Source organism: Heterocephalus glaber, unplaced genomic scaffold (assembly GCF_053883595.1).
Source record: "Heterocephalus glaber isolate CG9 unplaced genomic scaffold, H.glaber_assembly_v1.0 deba00001497, whole genome shotgun sequence".
Taxonomy (NCBI): Eukaryota; Metazoa; Chordata; class Mammalia; order Rodentia; family Bathyergidae; genus Heterocephalus; species Heterocephalus glaber.
In genome coordinates, this window is record NW_028258320.1 from 64,721,530 (window position 1) to 64,738,556 (window position 17,027).

The window sequence follows — 17,027 nt, forward strand, 5'->3', positions numbered from 1 at the left end:
TGTGGTACTGGGATTAAACCCAGGGCCTTCACCATGAGCTACATCCCCAGCACTTCATTTTTTTTTTTTTTTTTGGTACCGGGAGTTAAACTTGGGACCTTGTACTTTCGAGGCAGACAGCAGAACCACTGAGCTAAATCCTGGGCTTTTTTTTTTTTTTTTTTTTTTTTTAAATCCAGACCTTTCAAAGTAGTTTATAAGACCCTTGTTGGATTCACCCCTACCTAGCTGGTGGACTTGATCACTGTGTTCTCTTTCATACTCTCTATCCTGGCCAGACTGAATCCTCTTTCAGTACTGTGATTTTGAGCCCTACGTCTTGGCCTCCTGCATCCGCTGTTTACTTTGTCTGGTGCCCCTTTCCCATCCTAAGTTCACTTTGCTGGTTAAATCTTACTTTTTCTTTGGGAACCAAGTTAAGTTAGATACCCCTGTTCCATGATACTTGAGTCCCATGCATCCCTGGAAATCAGCATGTAAAGCCCATTGTTGAAATTGCTTGTTTCTTGTGTTCCTTCACTAGATTTTTTTTTTTTTTTTTTGTACTGGGGATTGAACGTGGGTCCTTGCGCTTTCGCAGCAGGCGGTGAAACCGCTGAGCTAAATCCCCGGCCCTCCTTCACTAGATTTTTACTGACAATTCAAGGCCTGTGTCTACAGAGTTCACAGTTATAGCTTGAAAAAATTTTTTTCTTGGAGGCAGACTCACTGTGCAGTTCAGGTTGTAACTCACTATGTACCCCAGACTGGCCTTGAACTTGCAGAGATCCTTCTGCCTCGGCCTTCCAAGTGCTGGAATTATAGGCATGTGCCACCACACCCAGCTCCTCAGACACTTATTAAAAGCAGTGTTGGCTGATAATGGTGTAAGTTGGGATGGTTACTGTGGCCACACATAGCATGTTTAGGACAGTTCTGATGAGCCTTGTACTGTTCCTGAGACTAGATCATATGTGTTCTGCATTTTTCACATGCAGATCCTGATTCTTCTTGGTTTAGATAAGAAACTTTGAAATTCTGTGGGTCTCCAATCATACCTATGCAAATCATAATTTATCTTTTTGAGCCAGTCTGTGTTTTATAGGTATTCTTATGTAAATGTTTCCCTGGGAGCATTTACAAAATGCTGCTAGTGTTTCTAGTTTCTAATTGATTTTTATACAGGACATGGAGATCCAAGGCTTAAGACTTAGGAATATAGTTGAACAGTTTTTTGTTGTTGTTGTTGTTGTTGTTGTTTTTGCTACTGAGGATTGAACCCAGGACCTTACACTGTGCTGCACCACCAGCTTTTTTTAGTTTTTGAGACAGTCTTGATGAGTGGCTAAATATCATGATTGAGTTTGAATTTGAGATCCTCTAGCCTCAGCCTCCCTGTTGAAATTACAAGTGTATACCACCACACCTAACTTCAGCAGATCTTTTTGGGGCTCTGTTATGGTATAGTGCTGGTGGCTTAGTCTCCATGGTGATTCTTCAATAGTGACCCATGTCAAATTGCTTCCCTTAGAGGCAAGAACTTTTAATAAAAAAAAAATCATACCCTACTTTTTTTTTAATCATCTTTTTTTCATTTAAAGAACAAAAGTTTCTTGGTTTGAATTAATAACTGCTTTTCCTTCCCCCTTCTTTGGAATGAGGTCTCATTATGTTGCCCAGGCTGGCCTCAAACTCCTGGGCTCCAGTGATCCTTCTGTCTCAGCCTCCTGAATAGATGGGACTATAGGTCCTTGCCAGTGTCCTCAGCCATAGCTACTTTTATTCATTAATTTTGAAATACTGAGGATTGAACCCTGAGCCTTCACACTGAGCTACACCCCCCAGGCCTTTGTTTTGTTTGTGTATCTTTTTGGGGGGGGGGCACCGGGGATCGAACTCGGGTCCTTGCACTTGAACAGCAGGTGGCGAAACCACTGAGCTAAATCCCCGGCCCATGTTTGTTTGTGTTTTGGAACAGGCTTGCTGTGTAGTGCAGGCCAGCCTTGAATTCACTGTGTAGCCCGGGCTGGCCTTGAACTCACCACAGTCCTCTCTCCCCAGCCTCCGGGGTGCTGGTGTTGCAGGTGTGCGCCACTGTGCCCAGCTGGTCTCCCTCAGTCATTACATTACCCAGGCTGTGCTTGCACTTGTGATCCTCCTCTCCTGCCTCAGGCTCCCAGGGTGGTGGGATTACAGGGATGTTATCACCACACCTGGCCATAACTGCTTTTAATTTCATAAGTCGGAGTACTTATCAACTCTGTATCTTTTACTGTTTTTGCTTGAAGATTTTAGTTGGACCAGATGATTTTTGGTTATATTTAAGAAATTTTGGTTGAATATAACAGAACTAGACAGGGTCATGTGAAAAAGAGTAGTAGTGTGTATAGGAGAGCAGGTTGAAGTATTTCATCACTAGCCTTGTAGAGACTGTAAAGCAATAATAAAATCTAGTGGTGGCACAGGCCTGTAATCCTAGCTACTTGAAAAAGCTGCGGTAGGAGGATTGAAAGTTCAGGGCCAGCCTGGGCAATTTAGCAAAATCTTATCTCAAAAGCTAAAAGGGCGTGATGTAGTACACATCTACAATCCCAGCACTTGAGAGGCTGAGACAGGAGCATAACCAATTCAGGTTGCACTTGGCAACATAAAATTTATAAAGGTGGAGGCTGGGGATGTTTCTCACTTGGAAGGAGTATACCCTCAGGATATACTTGGATTGCTGGGTCCTGTGGTAATTGTAACTATTTAATTATTTGGATTTTTGAGACAGGGTCTCACTGTAGCCCAGGCTTGCCTCTAACTGGTGGCAAGCCAAGTGCTGGGATGATAGGCATGTGCCACAACATCTGGCTTATTTATGTTTTTGTTACAGGGTTTTGCTGTGTTGCTCATGCTGGCCTGGAACTCCTGGGCTCAGGTGATTCTCCTGCCAAGTATCTTCCCTCTGGAAATACATGTGCTTGCCACCTTGCCTGCCTTTAATGTTAAATGTTTGTTTCAGTAGTGGAGATTGAACCCAGGGCCTTTGCACTGAGCTATATTCCTAATTTTGAGACAGGGTCTTCCTAACTAAATGGCCTAGGTTGTGCTTCAACTGGCAATTCTCCTGCCTTAGCCTCTCAGAGTCCTGGGTGCAGGCATGCATCACTACAACCTGGCCTGAGTTTTTAATTTTTATGAAGTCTAGTGTATAGTTCTTAGCTCTTCTTCTGTTTACCTAACATGTTTAAATATTTGATCCATTCTTATTTTTTGCATACGGTATGAAGTAGGGGACCAAATTTAATTTTTTGTTTGTGGATAATCCAGTTGTCCCATTTAATTTTTTATTTATTTGTTTGTTTGCTTGCTTATTTCTTTATTTATTTTTGGTACCAGGGATCGAACTCGGGTCCTTGCGCTTGCACAGCAGGCAGCAAAACCATTGAGCTAAATCCCTGGCCCTCAGTTGTCCCATTTTAAATTTAAAGGTGTATTCTAAAACATCTCCCACTCCAGCAACTTTAGGTGGTATTTCAGGGCTTCTACTTTATAACATGAGGAAATTAGTGTCAGTATACTGCTTTCTTTTGCCTCTAATTCTATGCATTACCAAAGTTTGTAATATTTATAATCTGTAATTAAATTCCTTTGTATTTTAAAAGTGACTGGGGCGGGGATGTGGCTCAGTTGTGCTGCCCCTGCCTGGCAAGTGCAAGTTCCTGAGTTCGATTCTGGTACCAAAAAAAAAAGTCTGATAATATTATAGAGGTTAAAAGCCAGCCAGGATCTGTGTCGCATGGCTATAATCTCAGCTGCTTGGGAAGCTGAGGCACAAAGATCACAAGTTCAAAACCAGTTTGGGCAATTTAGAAAGAACCTTTCTCAGAATAGAAAAACTAAGGATGTGGTTTGGATCTAGGGGTATAACTCAGTGGTAGAATGCTTGCCTAGCTTATGCAAGGCCCTGGGTTCAATCTCCAGTGCTGCCAAAAAAATAAAAAATAAAATAAAAAGCCAGTGGTATTTGGTATATGATTGTATAATCCCCGTGTCCCCCCCCCCCCACAGGACTTACTAGAATATTTGAGCTAATAGGGAAAGAAATATAAATCCTGTCATTAAATTGTGTTAGTCACTATTTCAAGAATCAAAGTCAAATGATTTGTTTCTCTTATACCCCCAACTTTACAATCAAGCCATAATTAATAATCTTTCTTTCCTTTTCTTTCTTTTCTTTCTTTCTTTCCTTCCTTTCTTCCATCCCTTCCTTCATCCCTCCCTCCCTCCCTCCCTTCCTGTACCAGGGATCAAACTCAGGACTTCGCACTTGTGAGGCAGGTGCGCACACGATGCCACTGAGCTAAATCCCCGGCCCTTTTCATTATTAAGTAGGTTTTGAACTTTCTCAAAGGCTTTGTTCAGATTGCTGAAATGATCATTTTTTCTTTAATCATTTAACATATTGGATAATATAAATAGATCTTTTTCTGATAATGAGCTACTCTTATGTTTTTTGGCATAAGTACCAGTTGGTCATAATTTCTTTTTTCTTTTTTTTTTTTTTTCATAATTTCTTCACTGTATTAGACAACTGATTTTAAAATTTGATTGATTGGTTGAGAGCAGTTCATGCTATATTACCTAGGTTGGCCTCAAACTCCTGGGCTCCGGGGATCCCCTGTCTCAGGCTGTGGCATGGTTGGGACTAGACACAGGCACCACTGTGCCTCACTTAACTAAAATTCTATATAGGATTTTTTTTTTTCGATGCTAGTGACTGAACCCAGGGTCTTGAACTGAGCTACATTCTCAGTCCTGTTTTTATTTTTTATTTTGGGGCAGAGTCTTAGTAAGTCACCAGGTTGCCTAGACTAGGCTCCAACTTGAGATTCTTCTGCCTCAGCCTCCCTGAGTGTTGGGACTACAGGCGTACATGACCATGCCTGGCTTTGGCCTGAAATTTAGTAAAACTATGTAGACATAGGACTTCATGGGCATGAGAGAAATGATTAGCTGCTGTTTCTTTTATTTCTCATATTGGTATTACATACACTGTTCTTGGACAAAATAACTTAGTCTACTAATCCTATGGCACTGTTGACAATACATATTCTTTTCAGAATTTATATATTTTGTCTGAGCTTTTAGCTTATTCATGTTTTATAATCATGTAACAGTATTTCTTTTATCTATAGCATTTTCTCCTTTTTCATTCTGTTATTTAGCCTATTTATAGTTAGTCTTCCTCTTGATATGATGCTTTCTCTTTTGTCTTATTTACATATATGATTTTGTTCTTTGTATATATTGTCTTTCTTTTCCTCCTAAAGAGATTTGGAAGAAAATCTGTGGGGTTTTTTTTTATTTTTTTTGGTACCAGGGATCAAACTCAGGACCTTGTGCTTGTGAGGCAGGTGTGGTGCCACTGAGCTAAATCCCTGTCTCTGTCTGTCTTAATCATAATCATTTGTATTGTTATTGTTGTCCGTTTCCTTTTTTGTTTGTTTGCAGTACTGAGCATTGAACTCAGGGCCTTCTCACTGAGCTACATCTCCATCCCACCTGCGTCTCCCTCCCCCTTTTTGAGATAGCATCTTATTAAGTCACTAAATTTCCCTGAATAGATTTGAACTTTTGATCCTCCTGCCTCAGCCTACCAGGGCGCTGGGATCCAAGATGTGTGTCACCAGGGCCAGGGATTTAGCTCAGTGGTTCCGCCGCCTGCCTTGCAAGCGGAAGGACCCGAGTTCGATCCCCTGTACCAAAAAAAAAAAAGATGTGTGCCACCACACTTGGCTGTCCATTTCCTTGATGTCTGCCCTTACCTTTATTATTTTATTTTTTTATTCTATGAGTTTATTGCTTTTTCAGCTATGTGAGCTGGATATTAATAAGCTCATCGGTTTCTGTTCTTTCTTGGTATTTGGAAAACATATTAAAAGCCATAACTTTTCCTATGAACATCACCTTAGTATCCCACAAATATTAACTTGTATAAATTCCTTTCTCATCCATCCAAGAGTATTTTATAATTACCCTCACAAATTCCTCTCAAATTGGGGACTTTTAGTAGTACTTTTTTTTTGACAAGGTCTCACTATGTAATTCAGGCTGGTCTTGAAACTCACTGTGAGGCCCAGGGTGGCCTCAAACTCATTACATCCTCCTGCCTCAGCCTCACAAGTGCTAGGATTACAGGCATGTGCCACCTTGCCTGGCTGTCTGCTTTTATAGGCATGAAAGTGTTGATGTTCTAGGCTTCGCCTTCATTACTGACTTCTTATTTTGCCACATTTTGGTCAGCAAATGTCATACATCTGATCTCCATTTAAGCTTCCTAAATGACTAGAAGATAGAACTCTGAAAGTGTCTTGTGTGCTAAACAAATTGCAGTTTGAATTGGGTGAGATGGTGAATGCCTGCAGTCCCAGTTACCCTGAAAGCTGAGGCCGGGAGGATCACAGGTTTCAGGCCAGCCTGGGCAACTTGGTGAGAACCTGTTTCAAAATAAAAAAGGAATCGGAATGTAGCTTGGTGGAGCACGCACAGAAGGCCCTGATGTAGTACTGTGGTGAGATGCTATTTGAGAACTTACATCTTTTTCATGCTTGCTGTTACATTTTGTGCTGGGATTTATGTTTCTGGCATGCCTACTAATTTAGTCCTTAATTGTGTTTGCTGATTTTTCTCTTCAGTTTTGTGAGTTGTTTTATGTATTTTGAGGCTGTGTTAGGTTCATTATATGTTGTGTTTTAATGAGGAGTGGTAATTTAATTATATTTATGTTGCATTTCTTTTTATTTAACATCATCATTCTTACTAAACTTCTCCAGAATTTCATTCATTTTTTTTTTTTTTTTGGTACCGGGGATCGAACTCGTGTCCTTGTGCTTGCGCAGCAGGTGGCGAAACCACTGAGCTAAATCCCTGGCCTTCATTCATATTAATTATTTACTCAAACCTGTTTTTGGGGATTGTTTATTTTGTTTTGGTTTTTGGTGAATGTTTTTAGTGAGCCCTATGAATTAGCTCCCTAATTTGTATCGGTTGCTTTTAAGGTTTTTTGCATAATTCTTACAGTGGGATTTTTTTTTTCCCCCTCATTGTGTTCATGAGCTAATTCTCTTATTTCTTGGATCACATAGTTTCCTCTTTATTGCGTCTTTCTCGCTCTCTCTTTTTTTTTTCCAGTTCTGGGGAATGAACCCAGGACCTTCCCACCGAGCTACATCCCCAGCCAATTTTTTATTTTGAGACTAAGTTGCTAAGTTACCCAAGTTGTGCTTGACCTTGCAATCCTCTTGCCTCAGCCTCCCAGGGTGCTGCAATTAGAAGTGTGTGTCACCACACCTGTCTGGGTTCTTTTTAAATTTTAAAATATTTTTTAAGGTGGCATGAGATGTGAACAAAAGATACATTGCATAATGATAAACGGTTCACCAAGAAGACATAAGCTTATGTGTACCACACTAAAGAGCCAGAGGCAGCACTGAAAGGACAACAGTCCTACAGTTGGAGTTGGAGGTTTTAACTACCCCTCTCTCAGTTCTTGGAAAAAAATCAACAACCCATCAACCAAGCAGACCTGATTGACGTTTGTTCACCTAATATCAGAGTCCACATTCTGTTGTATGCATATGTAGAGTATTCAGCAAGATAAATCGTATCTTCAGTCATAACCAAACACCAGCAAAGTTCAAGTTGGTGAACTTATCACGGAGTGTCACCTGATCATCATGAAAGCAGACTGGGAGTCAGTGACACAGATGACAGGAAAATTCGGAAGTGTAGAATGAACACTTCTAAACAGTCCCATGATTTAAAAAGAAGTCTCTTGGGAAATTTTTAAATGTAATAAACTTTTTAAAAAATGAAAACAATAAATCAGTATATCTAAGCACAGAAAAAGATGTTCAGAGGCATTACATGCATTTATTAGAAGAAAAGATCTCATTCCGATCAATAATTTAAGCTTCCACATATGAATCCAGAAATAAACTCAGCTAAACACAAGAAAGGGTATACTGTAAAGAGCAGAAATCAAGAATTGAAAAAAGGAAAAAGAAAAATTGACAAAACCTAAAGTCTGTTCTCCTCTCTCTCCTTGCCTTGCTTCCCTCCTCCCTGCCTCTTTTCCTTCAGTGTTGGGAGTGGAACCTAAGGCCTCATGCATGCTGGGCATAAACTGTACCACTGATCTATATCCCTCCACCCCTTATATCAATAAAACTGATGAGCCCTCTAGTCAGGCTGGCAAAGAGAAAGAAGGCAAAGTAACAATATTAGGAATGAGAAGAATGATACCACTATTAGCTGTATGGACATGAAAAGGATAATCCGAATAGCTGTATGGATGTAAATTCAGTAATTAGACGGAATGGGTTGGTTCTTTAAAAATCACTATGTTAGCTTTCAGTGTCTGCTTTAACAAATTACGACAGATTTAATGGCTTAAATGAATGTGAATTTGTCATTAACAGTTCTGGAGACTAGATGTTTGACATGAGTCTCACTGGGATAAAATCAGGTTGTCAGTGGGGCTTGCATTCCTGTGTGGAAGCTGTAGGGGAGAATTTGTTTCTAACTTTCATAGTCTCCCTAAATTTCATGGATTATGGCTCCGGTCTGTTCTCAAAGCCAGCAAGTCAAGTTTTTCAACATCTTTCCACTTTAACTTCTAACTTCCTCTTGTTTCTTTCTACATTTAAAGACTTTTGTAATTATATTTAACCCACCCAGATAACCTCCCTGTTATGAGGTACTTGATTATTGACCTTAATTCCATCTGGTATATTAATTCCCTTTGCCATGTAACATATATTCCCAGTTTTTCTGGGATTGGGATGTGAACATATCTGGAGGAGCCATTATTCTGTCTGCCGTGCCACAGGCAATCCAAACTCACCCCAAGATGAAGTGCATATCCATCCCCTCAGCCCTTGCCTCTAGTCTGCCCTTGAATCTCTGCTGTGCTTTTTGTCTCTGAATTTGCCTATTCTAGTTACCTCATATAAGTGGAATCATGTTAATATTTGTATTATGTTTTTTGAGATAGAGTCTCATTATGTAATTTAGGCTGGCCTCGTACTCATGAGGGATACTCCTTTCTCAGCCTCGTGAGTTCTGGGATTACAGGCATGTGCCACCACACCTGGCAATATTTGTATTTTTGTGTCAGGTTTATCTTGCTTTGCAAAAGATTCACTTGTCAAGATTCATCTATGTTCTGTTTTGTTTTTCTTCTTTTTGGTACTGGGGATTGAACTCACGACCTTGAGTTTTCAAGGCCGGCGGCAGAACCACTGAGCTAACTCCGCAGCCCTGATCAGTTTTTTTTTTTTGGTCAGGATCGAACTCAGATCCTTGCGCTTGCGAGGCAGGTGGCAGAACCACTGAGCTAAATCCCTGGCCCCTGATCAGTTTTTAATACACGACATCAAAGGAACAGTACATAAAACAACATTTGATGAATTTGGCTCATTAAAAGTAAAAAATTTTCCTCTGCAAAATAATACTATTAGGGAATGAAAAGACAAGCTATAGATGGGAGAGTATATTTGAAAATCACATGTTGGAAAAAGTTTTTATATCCAGAAAAAGAAAATAGTAGTAATTAACCTAGTTTTAAAAGGACCAAAAGATAAGAGTAAAATAGACATTTCACCAGAGAGGATGTAAAGATGATAAATACTCAAACTGAAAAGAGTTAAGTATCATTAGCTACTCAAGAAATATAAATGTAGGCTGGGGATTTAGCTCAGTGGATTCGGGGCTTCCTGTGTAAGTGCAAGGACCCGAGTTCGATCCCCAGCACCAAAAAAAAAAAAAAGAAATGTAAATGTAACCCATGATGAGTTGTTATCTATTAGAACAGCTAAAATTAAAAATAAAACTGACAATACCAAGTATTTGTAAGGATGCAAACAACTAATCTATTATATGTGGTTGGTAAGAATTCAGAATGGTGGAGCCACTCTCGAAAACAGGCAAAATCTTTATATATTTAATCAGATGCTGGACATGATGATGCATGCCTGTAATCCCAGCACTGGGGGGGCTGAGGCAGGAGGATTGCCATGAGTTTGAGGCCAGCCTGGGCTACATAGTGAGTTCAAGGCCAGGCTGAACCATATAGCGAGACCCTGTCTCAAAAAACAAAACAAAACAAAACAAAAAGGGAATTACATTTAACCAGATACTTAACTGTACCATCTCTGGATGTTTACCAAAACTTGTACACAAATGTTTATAGTTAGAGAAGGTGAGCGGGTCCCAACACCCAGAAGGAAGCTCCCCTGCCGCGGGCACCAGAAGCACACAACACCCCCCATACCCCACCCCCTCATGGAAATGAGAAGACATGTAAATAAGCCTCAAAAACAGACTTCCGGATCACCTACAGCAACCCCAAAGGGAAACGAGATGGAACAATCTGATACTCAACCACCTGGACTCTCTGAACTGGCAACAAAAGAGGATCTGGGAAAAATGAAATCAGAAATAATTACTCAGACAACAGCAAAGATTGTGCTCATGGTGCAAGACATGATTAATAAATCTAGAGAAGACACAGATTAAAAAAATAGAGGATCTGAGGAGCATGATGGAATCCCAACAACAATGGAATCCATAAAACAGATGCAAACATTTCCAGGAGATTAAAAACTCCATCAAAAGTCTGCGCAGCAGAATGAACCAATGTGAGGATAGAATTTCAGATACAAAAGATAAGATTGCAATTAGTGACCAGGAAAAGAAAAATTGCTTTAAAATTGTAAAGGAACACAAGAAATCAATCCAGCAGCTGCTAGATGATGCAAAAAAGAATAACATAAGACTGACTGAAGTCAATGAAGAAAGAGGAGAGAGTGCAGCTGACATAAAAAAACTCTTCACAGAAGTGATGGCAGAAAAATTCCCAAGGAGGGGAAAAGAACTTGACATACAGATAAGTGAGGCATATAGGACTCCAGCTAGCCTTAATCAAAAAAAATCTACACATAGGCATATAATAGTTAGGATTCCAGAAATCCAACAGAATAAAATTCTACAAGCAGTAAGAGAAAAGAAACAAATCACCTACAAAGGAAAGCCCATCAGAATCACAGCAGACTTCTCAACACAAACCCTCAAGGCAAGAAGAGCTTGGAGTGACATATTCCAAGCCCTAAAAGAAAACAGCCTCCAGCCTAGATTGATGTACCCTGCAAAACTAGCCTTCAAAATTGATGGAGAAATGAGATACTTTCATGACAAAGAGCACCTTAGGAACTTCATGAATACCAAACCAGCACTCCAAAGAATTTTACACAATATCCTAGGAACAGACAATGAGGATCACAACCCCAGGAAACACAGCAGAATGAACCCATCTGGCATGACAAGAAATTAAATGTAAAGGGGGAGAACCCAACAAAAAGAAAAAGTCATGGCAATGATAAGTCAATATGTTTCAGTTATAACCATCAACGTTAATGGTCTCAATTCACCAATCAAAAGAAACAGACTGGCAGAATGTGTCAAGAAGCAAAATCCAACAATATGCTGCATACAAGAAGCACACTTAATTCAAAAGGAAACTCATAGACTGAAAGTTAAAGGGTGGAAAACAATACTCCATGCTATAGGAACCCAAAAAAAAGCAGGAGTAGCTATCCTCTTGGCAGATCAAGTAGATTTCAAACCAACACTGATTAAGAGAGACGAAGAAGGACACTACATCCTTGTAAAGGGAAAAATCCAAGAGGAAGAGATGACAATCATAATATCTGTGGGACCCCAATCATAAGCCATGGTACCCCATTGAGCATGGAGCTTGGAGTTCAGAGGAATTTCATTCAGGAGGGGATGCAGGTGGAATGCAGACCTGACTAAATTTGGGGTGAGAACCTTTTCCCGGAGCATGAAAAGTACCTTGCCTGTGAGGATCAGGAGTCCTTCTGAGTCTCTATTAGTAGTTGGAGTCTAAGTTTGTAGAGAATCAGAGAAGAATTCAACACAGCTTATTCATGGCACCTGTGTATGTCTTTGCTCATTTACTCCCTGTGTTAACTGACATCATACTATGTTCCAGGGACATCAGACATCTTATTATATAACTATCAGATGCCAGGTGTAAGGCAGATGTGGATCTTGCCTTGATGGGAAAAAAGAAGTGGTAAAAGACATGAAACACAGAACTCAGTACACATATAACAGTGGGTGATTAGTGGCTCTGAAGAAAAAGGTGCTGCAATTGTATGAGGCCCATTGTTAGCTAGGAGTCTCATATTGGTCAGCCACAGAAACCCAACTCAAAGTAGCCCAGGCAGAAGAGATGACTTGGTGCAGGTGACTGGGGAGCACTGTGGGGTCCTGGGGGCCCCTTTGTCTCACTACCTTCTCTCTGTTAGCCCTCTTCTCTCGAGCATTGCCTCATGACAAGGCTATGTCCTTAGAGCCTATGGTCCAAAGAGAAGTGGAAGACTTAGTTCTCTGTCCTTTGTAAAAATCCCAAGGGAAGACTTTGGCGATTCAGTAGACACTCGCACAATTCTGTGACCAGGGTGTTGGAGGAAAGTGGAACTGTGTCCCAAAACCCCACCACGACCACAGGGAATGGGAAAGGGAGGGTTCCCCAAAGGTATGGGTGTAAGGTGGGGGATGAGGATGCTACAGACAAAGGTGATGTCTAACACAGAGGAATCTCATTTGAGTTTGCTTTGTGGGGTTGGGAAAGGCCTTTCTTATAAGTGCTATTCAGACCAATATTCCTTACCTGTTTCTGTGGAGGTAGAGGTAGAGATGCATTAGAAGAGTGAACAAGAGAAGTGATGGTTTAGCTGAATAATTATTCTATCTATCTATCTATCTATCTGTCATCAATCATGGGGGATTGAATTTAGGCCTTTTCCCAGAGCTATGTCCCCAGTCCTTTTCAAAATTTTTATTTTGAGACACCTTAGGATCCTCCTGCCTCAGCCTTTGAGAGTGCTGGGATTCCAGGCATACACCACTGTGCCAGCTGTACAGTCCTTTATATGCATATCTTCTAGGGAAGGATGAATACCATGTTGAACCACCCACGAGGCCTCCTGCTTGGAATGGAAGACGTGGCCTCCTTCCCCAGAGAGGTGTGTGTTGGCTGTGACTGCCCTTAGTGACAGCAACTTCACTGCCGTGGGCACTAGGGCTGATGTTGCCTCCCCCTTGGGTTGGTATCTGTTCTTTTAAAAGTATTTTTAAATCTCTCTTTTTATTATAAAACTTAAAAGATACATACAGTATATAATGCCTATTTCAGAAATAAATTAGATAAGCAAAAATCAGATAAGCAAAAACAAAAAGTTGCCATAGAACTCATTTTCTACTGGCAGTATTTTAACATAGTCTTCCATTTCTCTCTTCTCTTCTTTCCCCTCCCTCACCTGCCTCCCTTCTTTTCTCTGTTCTCTCTCTTCATCTCCACATATGTACATACACATTTCTACACATATGTGTTTATATACATACATACATATAAAATAGACTCATAAACTGTTCTACAACCTGAATAAACTTTCAGATAAATAAGTACACCATTATGTCACCCTTCTAAATGTCTCCGTAGGCTTACGAACATTGGCATGCAGTTTTATTTCTTATAGTATCTTTGTCATGTTTTTCTATTACAGTTACACCAGCATCACAAAATGAGTTGGGATGTAGCATTTCCATCTCCATTTTTTGAAAAAGTTTGTACAGGAATGGTATAATTTCTTCCTTAAAAGTTTGATAAAAATTAATGAAGTTATCTGGGCATGGAGTTTTCTTTGTGGTAAAGTTTTAAAAATTCAGTTTCTTTGTTAGACATAAAATTACCCAGATTTTCCATTTTTTGAGTTTTGATTAATTTCTATTTTTGCAAGGAATCTGACACATTTTCTCTCTTCTTTAAAATTTATTAGCATAAAATTGTCCATAATAATCTCTTTATCCTTTTACTTTTGGTAGGATCTATAGTGGTGTCTGCTCTGTCATGCTTGACTGGCAAGATCTAGTTCTACCCCCACCTCCATCCTGGCTAAAGATTTATCAATTTTATTGTCTTTTCAAATTACTGACTGTTGGTTTCATTGATTTTAAATCTTTATTTCCTACTATAAACATTTAAATCTAAATTTCCTTCTAAGCACTACTTTAGCTGTATCACTCAAGGTTTGACATATTTCTATTATAATTTAGCTCAAATACATTTTCTTTTTTTTGAGTTTAATTCATTTTGTTTTGCTTTATCATTTTATTTAGTGACATTACATTTGTATAGAAAGCAATGTTGACCTATGTCAATAGTGATGGCATGGGCCGGGGATTTAGCTCAGTGGTTTTGCTGCCTGCTGCGCAAGTGCAAGGACCCGAGTTCAATCCCCAGTACCAAAAAAAAAAAATAGTGATGGCAAACATTTTAGAGCTTTCAATGATAAAAACGCCCCGCTGCAGCACATGCGCCGAAGGTTCCCCATCTCTGGCTCGTAGTTTTATCCTTGTGTGCCATGATTGTATCATATGAGTAATCTTCCATAATTTTAAAGCTCTGAAAGAGTTTAAAGCATAAGCAATTATCTATTTCTTAAAGTTTGGTAGAGTATATTTAATACTCTCTGTGTCTAATGTTTTATATAAAAACAACTTTGACACTTTTTGTTATTTTTATCATTATTGGTCTCTTAGAATTTTCTAACATCTATTATACCTAAATTTGCAAATTTATGGAAATGATTCTATATATTCCCTAAGAATCTCTTTTATTTATTTATTTATATATTAATTGGTACATTTTAGGTATATAATACATTTACATTTATCATTCGGTGTTTGTACCTAAACATGATGTATCTTAGTTCTTAATTTTTTCCCCATTACCTATGTGCCCTTCACCCCCACCACCCCTCCCTATTTACATAGATTGTTTCAAATGCTGGCGGGTGTGTGGGGAGAAGGGAACCCTTCTCCATTGTTGATGGGAGTGCAGATGGGTGCAACCACTGTGGAAATCAGTATGGAAATACCTCAAAGAACTAGGGCTAGAGGTCCCATTTGACCCAGCTATTCCCCTACTGGGTATCTTCCCCAAAGAATTAAAAGAATCATACCACAGCGATATATGTGCACCCATGTTTACAGCGGCACAGTTTGTAATAGCTAAGGTTTGGAAACAGCCCAAGTGCCCATCAACTGGAAACTGGATAAAGAAGATGTGGTTTTTTAATAAAATGGAGTACTACTCAGCCATAAAGAACGAGAAACTAGAGTCATTTATAGCTAAATGGTTGCATATTGAGGCCATACTCTTAAGTGAAATAAATAGGACACACATGTGTAAATACCGAATAGTTTCTCTAGTGTGAGAAACTGAAAGTGTAAATAAGGATGAAAATGATTAAAACAAATAATTGATAATTTGAAATAGGAAAAGGTCCAAAGGTGGAGGGGTGGTGGGAGGGGAAGGGGAAAGGGAAGAAGGGAAAGGAAAAAGTATGAGAAAGAAAAAAAAATGGAATCAAATACATTTTCTAATTTCCCTTCTGATTTTTAAAATTTGACTCACAGGTTATTTAGAAGTATGTTGTTTCCAAACATTTGGGTGCTTTCCAAATCCTTATTGGTTAATCATTTGTAATTGAATTCCATATGATTAGAGTACCAATCCAATGTGATTTCAATTCACTTAAATTTGTGGATGCATTTTTAATGGCCCAGCATATGATCTCTCTTGATAAATGTCTGAAATAATGTAACATTGTATTCTGCTGATATTGGTTGTGGGTTCTATAAATGTCAGCCAGTCAAGTTGGTTGAGAGTGTTTTCAAGTATCTTTACAGATTTTCTGTATTATTCTATCAATTACTGAGTTAAAATTTCTGAGTGCAATTGTAGACTTTTTTCTTCATTCATTAGTGTCAGTGTTTGTTTCATGTATTTTGCAATTCTGATGCCAGATGGATCTGCATTTAGGACAGTTACGTATTGGGAGGATTCATTGTTAGGGTTGTGAGGGAATGTTTTAAGGAGATGAAAATGTTCTTTACCTGAGTTGGTGTGGTTATGTACATATACACAGGTGCATGTGTGTGTTAGCACTCAGAACCCACAGGGCTCAGATGGATGCAATAGCAGGAGGAAGACTTTTGAGATCTGGGGCGGGGGAGACGGGGTGGGGGCGGGAGGGAGAGAGAGCACCTGAGATGACAGAATGCAGTGTTCAGATCCTCTAGTGGTGTTAGGGGGAAACTCTGGAGGGATATTAAGCAGGACATTGAGATTTCTGATAGACTAGATGGATTATTGTTTTTTTCAGCTTCCTCCAGTAACCTCTTTTTTGTGAAATTCTTACCAACTGGTTATGCCAACACAGTACCTTAAAAATGCGCCACTAACAGAGGATGTTCCTAGGGAACAGCCTTTCTGTAATTTCCCCCTCTCCCCTTCCCACTCCATGCCCAGAGGCAGGACTGTGAGCTACGTCTAGGATGCATAGGCTTAGTCATCAGTTGCTCATTGAGCCTCCTCTCTGTGCAGCACTGTGCTGGAGGCTGTGGTCATCCAAGAATGGATGTTGAGGGCTCTGTCACTTTCTAGAAGGATCTGGTCTAGTCACAGAATTAAGGATTGCCTGAAATAATTAGCAAGTGGTGAAAGGCAAGGTCAAAGTTTAACATTAGATTGGTGGCTAACACATAGTCAAGGGTCACAGGAATTCAGAGATTCCATGACAGGGCAAAGTTGGGTGTGGGAGTCCAGCAGAGACCTTGATAGATGATGCCCAAAGCAACTCTAGTCCTGCTGATCCTGCTGGGAGAAAACAGCCTTGTTGGAATAATCCAGGGTGACAGGAGCTATCTTACTCAGAGCAGCCCCCCTCCCAACCTGTCTTCTTAATATCTGTGATCCTGGCAGCAGTGATAAGTTCATAGCTGAACATTACTACCCTGACCTTTAAATGTCTGCAGGTAAATAGCAACGAGCTGGGTGTGAGAGAGGGAACCCTTAGCCAGAGTTGTACAGTCCTTGAGGACTGTCCCAGCAAGTCACACTACTGGCCTGA

At 39.9% G+C, this 17,027-nt stretch overlaps 1 protein-coding gene across 8 annotated transcripts in view; it reads left to right on the plus strand.

Moving 5' to 3' along the window:
- The window catches only part of Mcmbp (minichromosome maintenance complex binding protein), a 61,636-nt gene that overhangs the window by 4,123 nt on the left and 40,486 nt on the right, over positions 1 to 17,027 (plus strand). For 4 of the 8 annotated variants that reach the window (XM_087185228.1, XM_087185225.1, XM_087185227.1 and 1 more), the window contains exon 2: positions 2,855 to 2,899. The exons of the other annotated variants lie outside the window; for them this stretch is intronic. In XM_087185228.1, the coding sequence (XP_087041354.1) occupies positions 2,855 to 2,899 (45 nt within the window). The remainder of the gene's footprint in view (positions 1 to 2,854; positions 2,900 to 17,027) is intronic. 8 annotated transcript variants of the gene reach the window in all.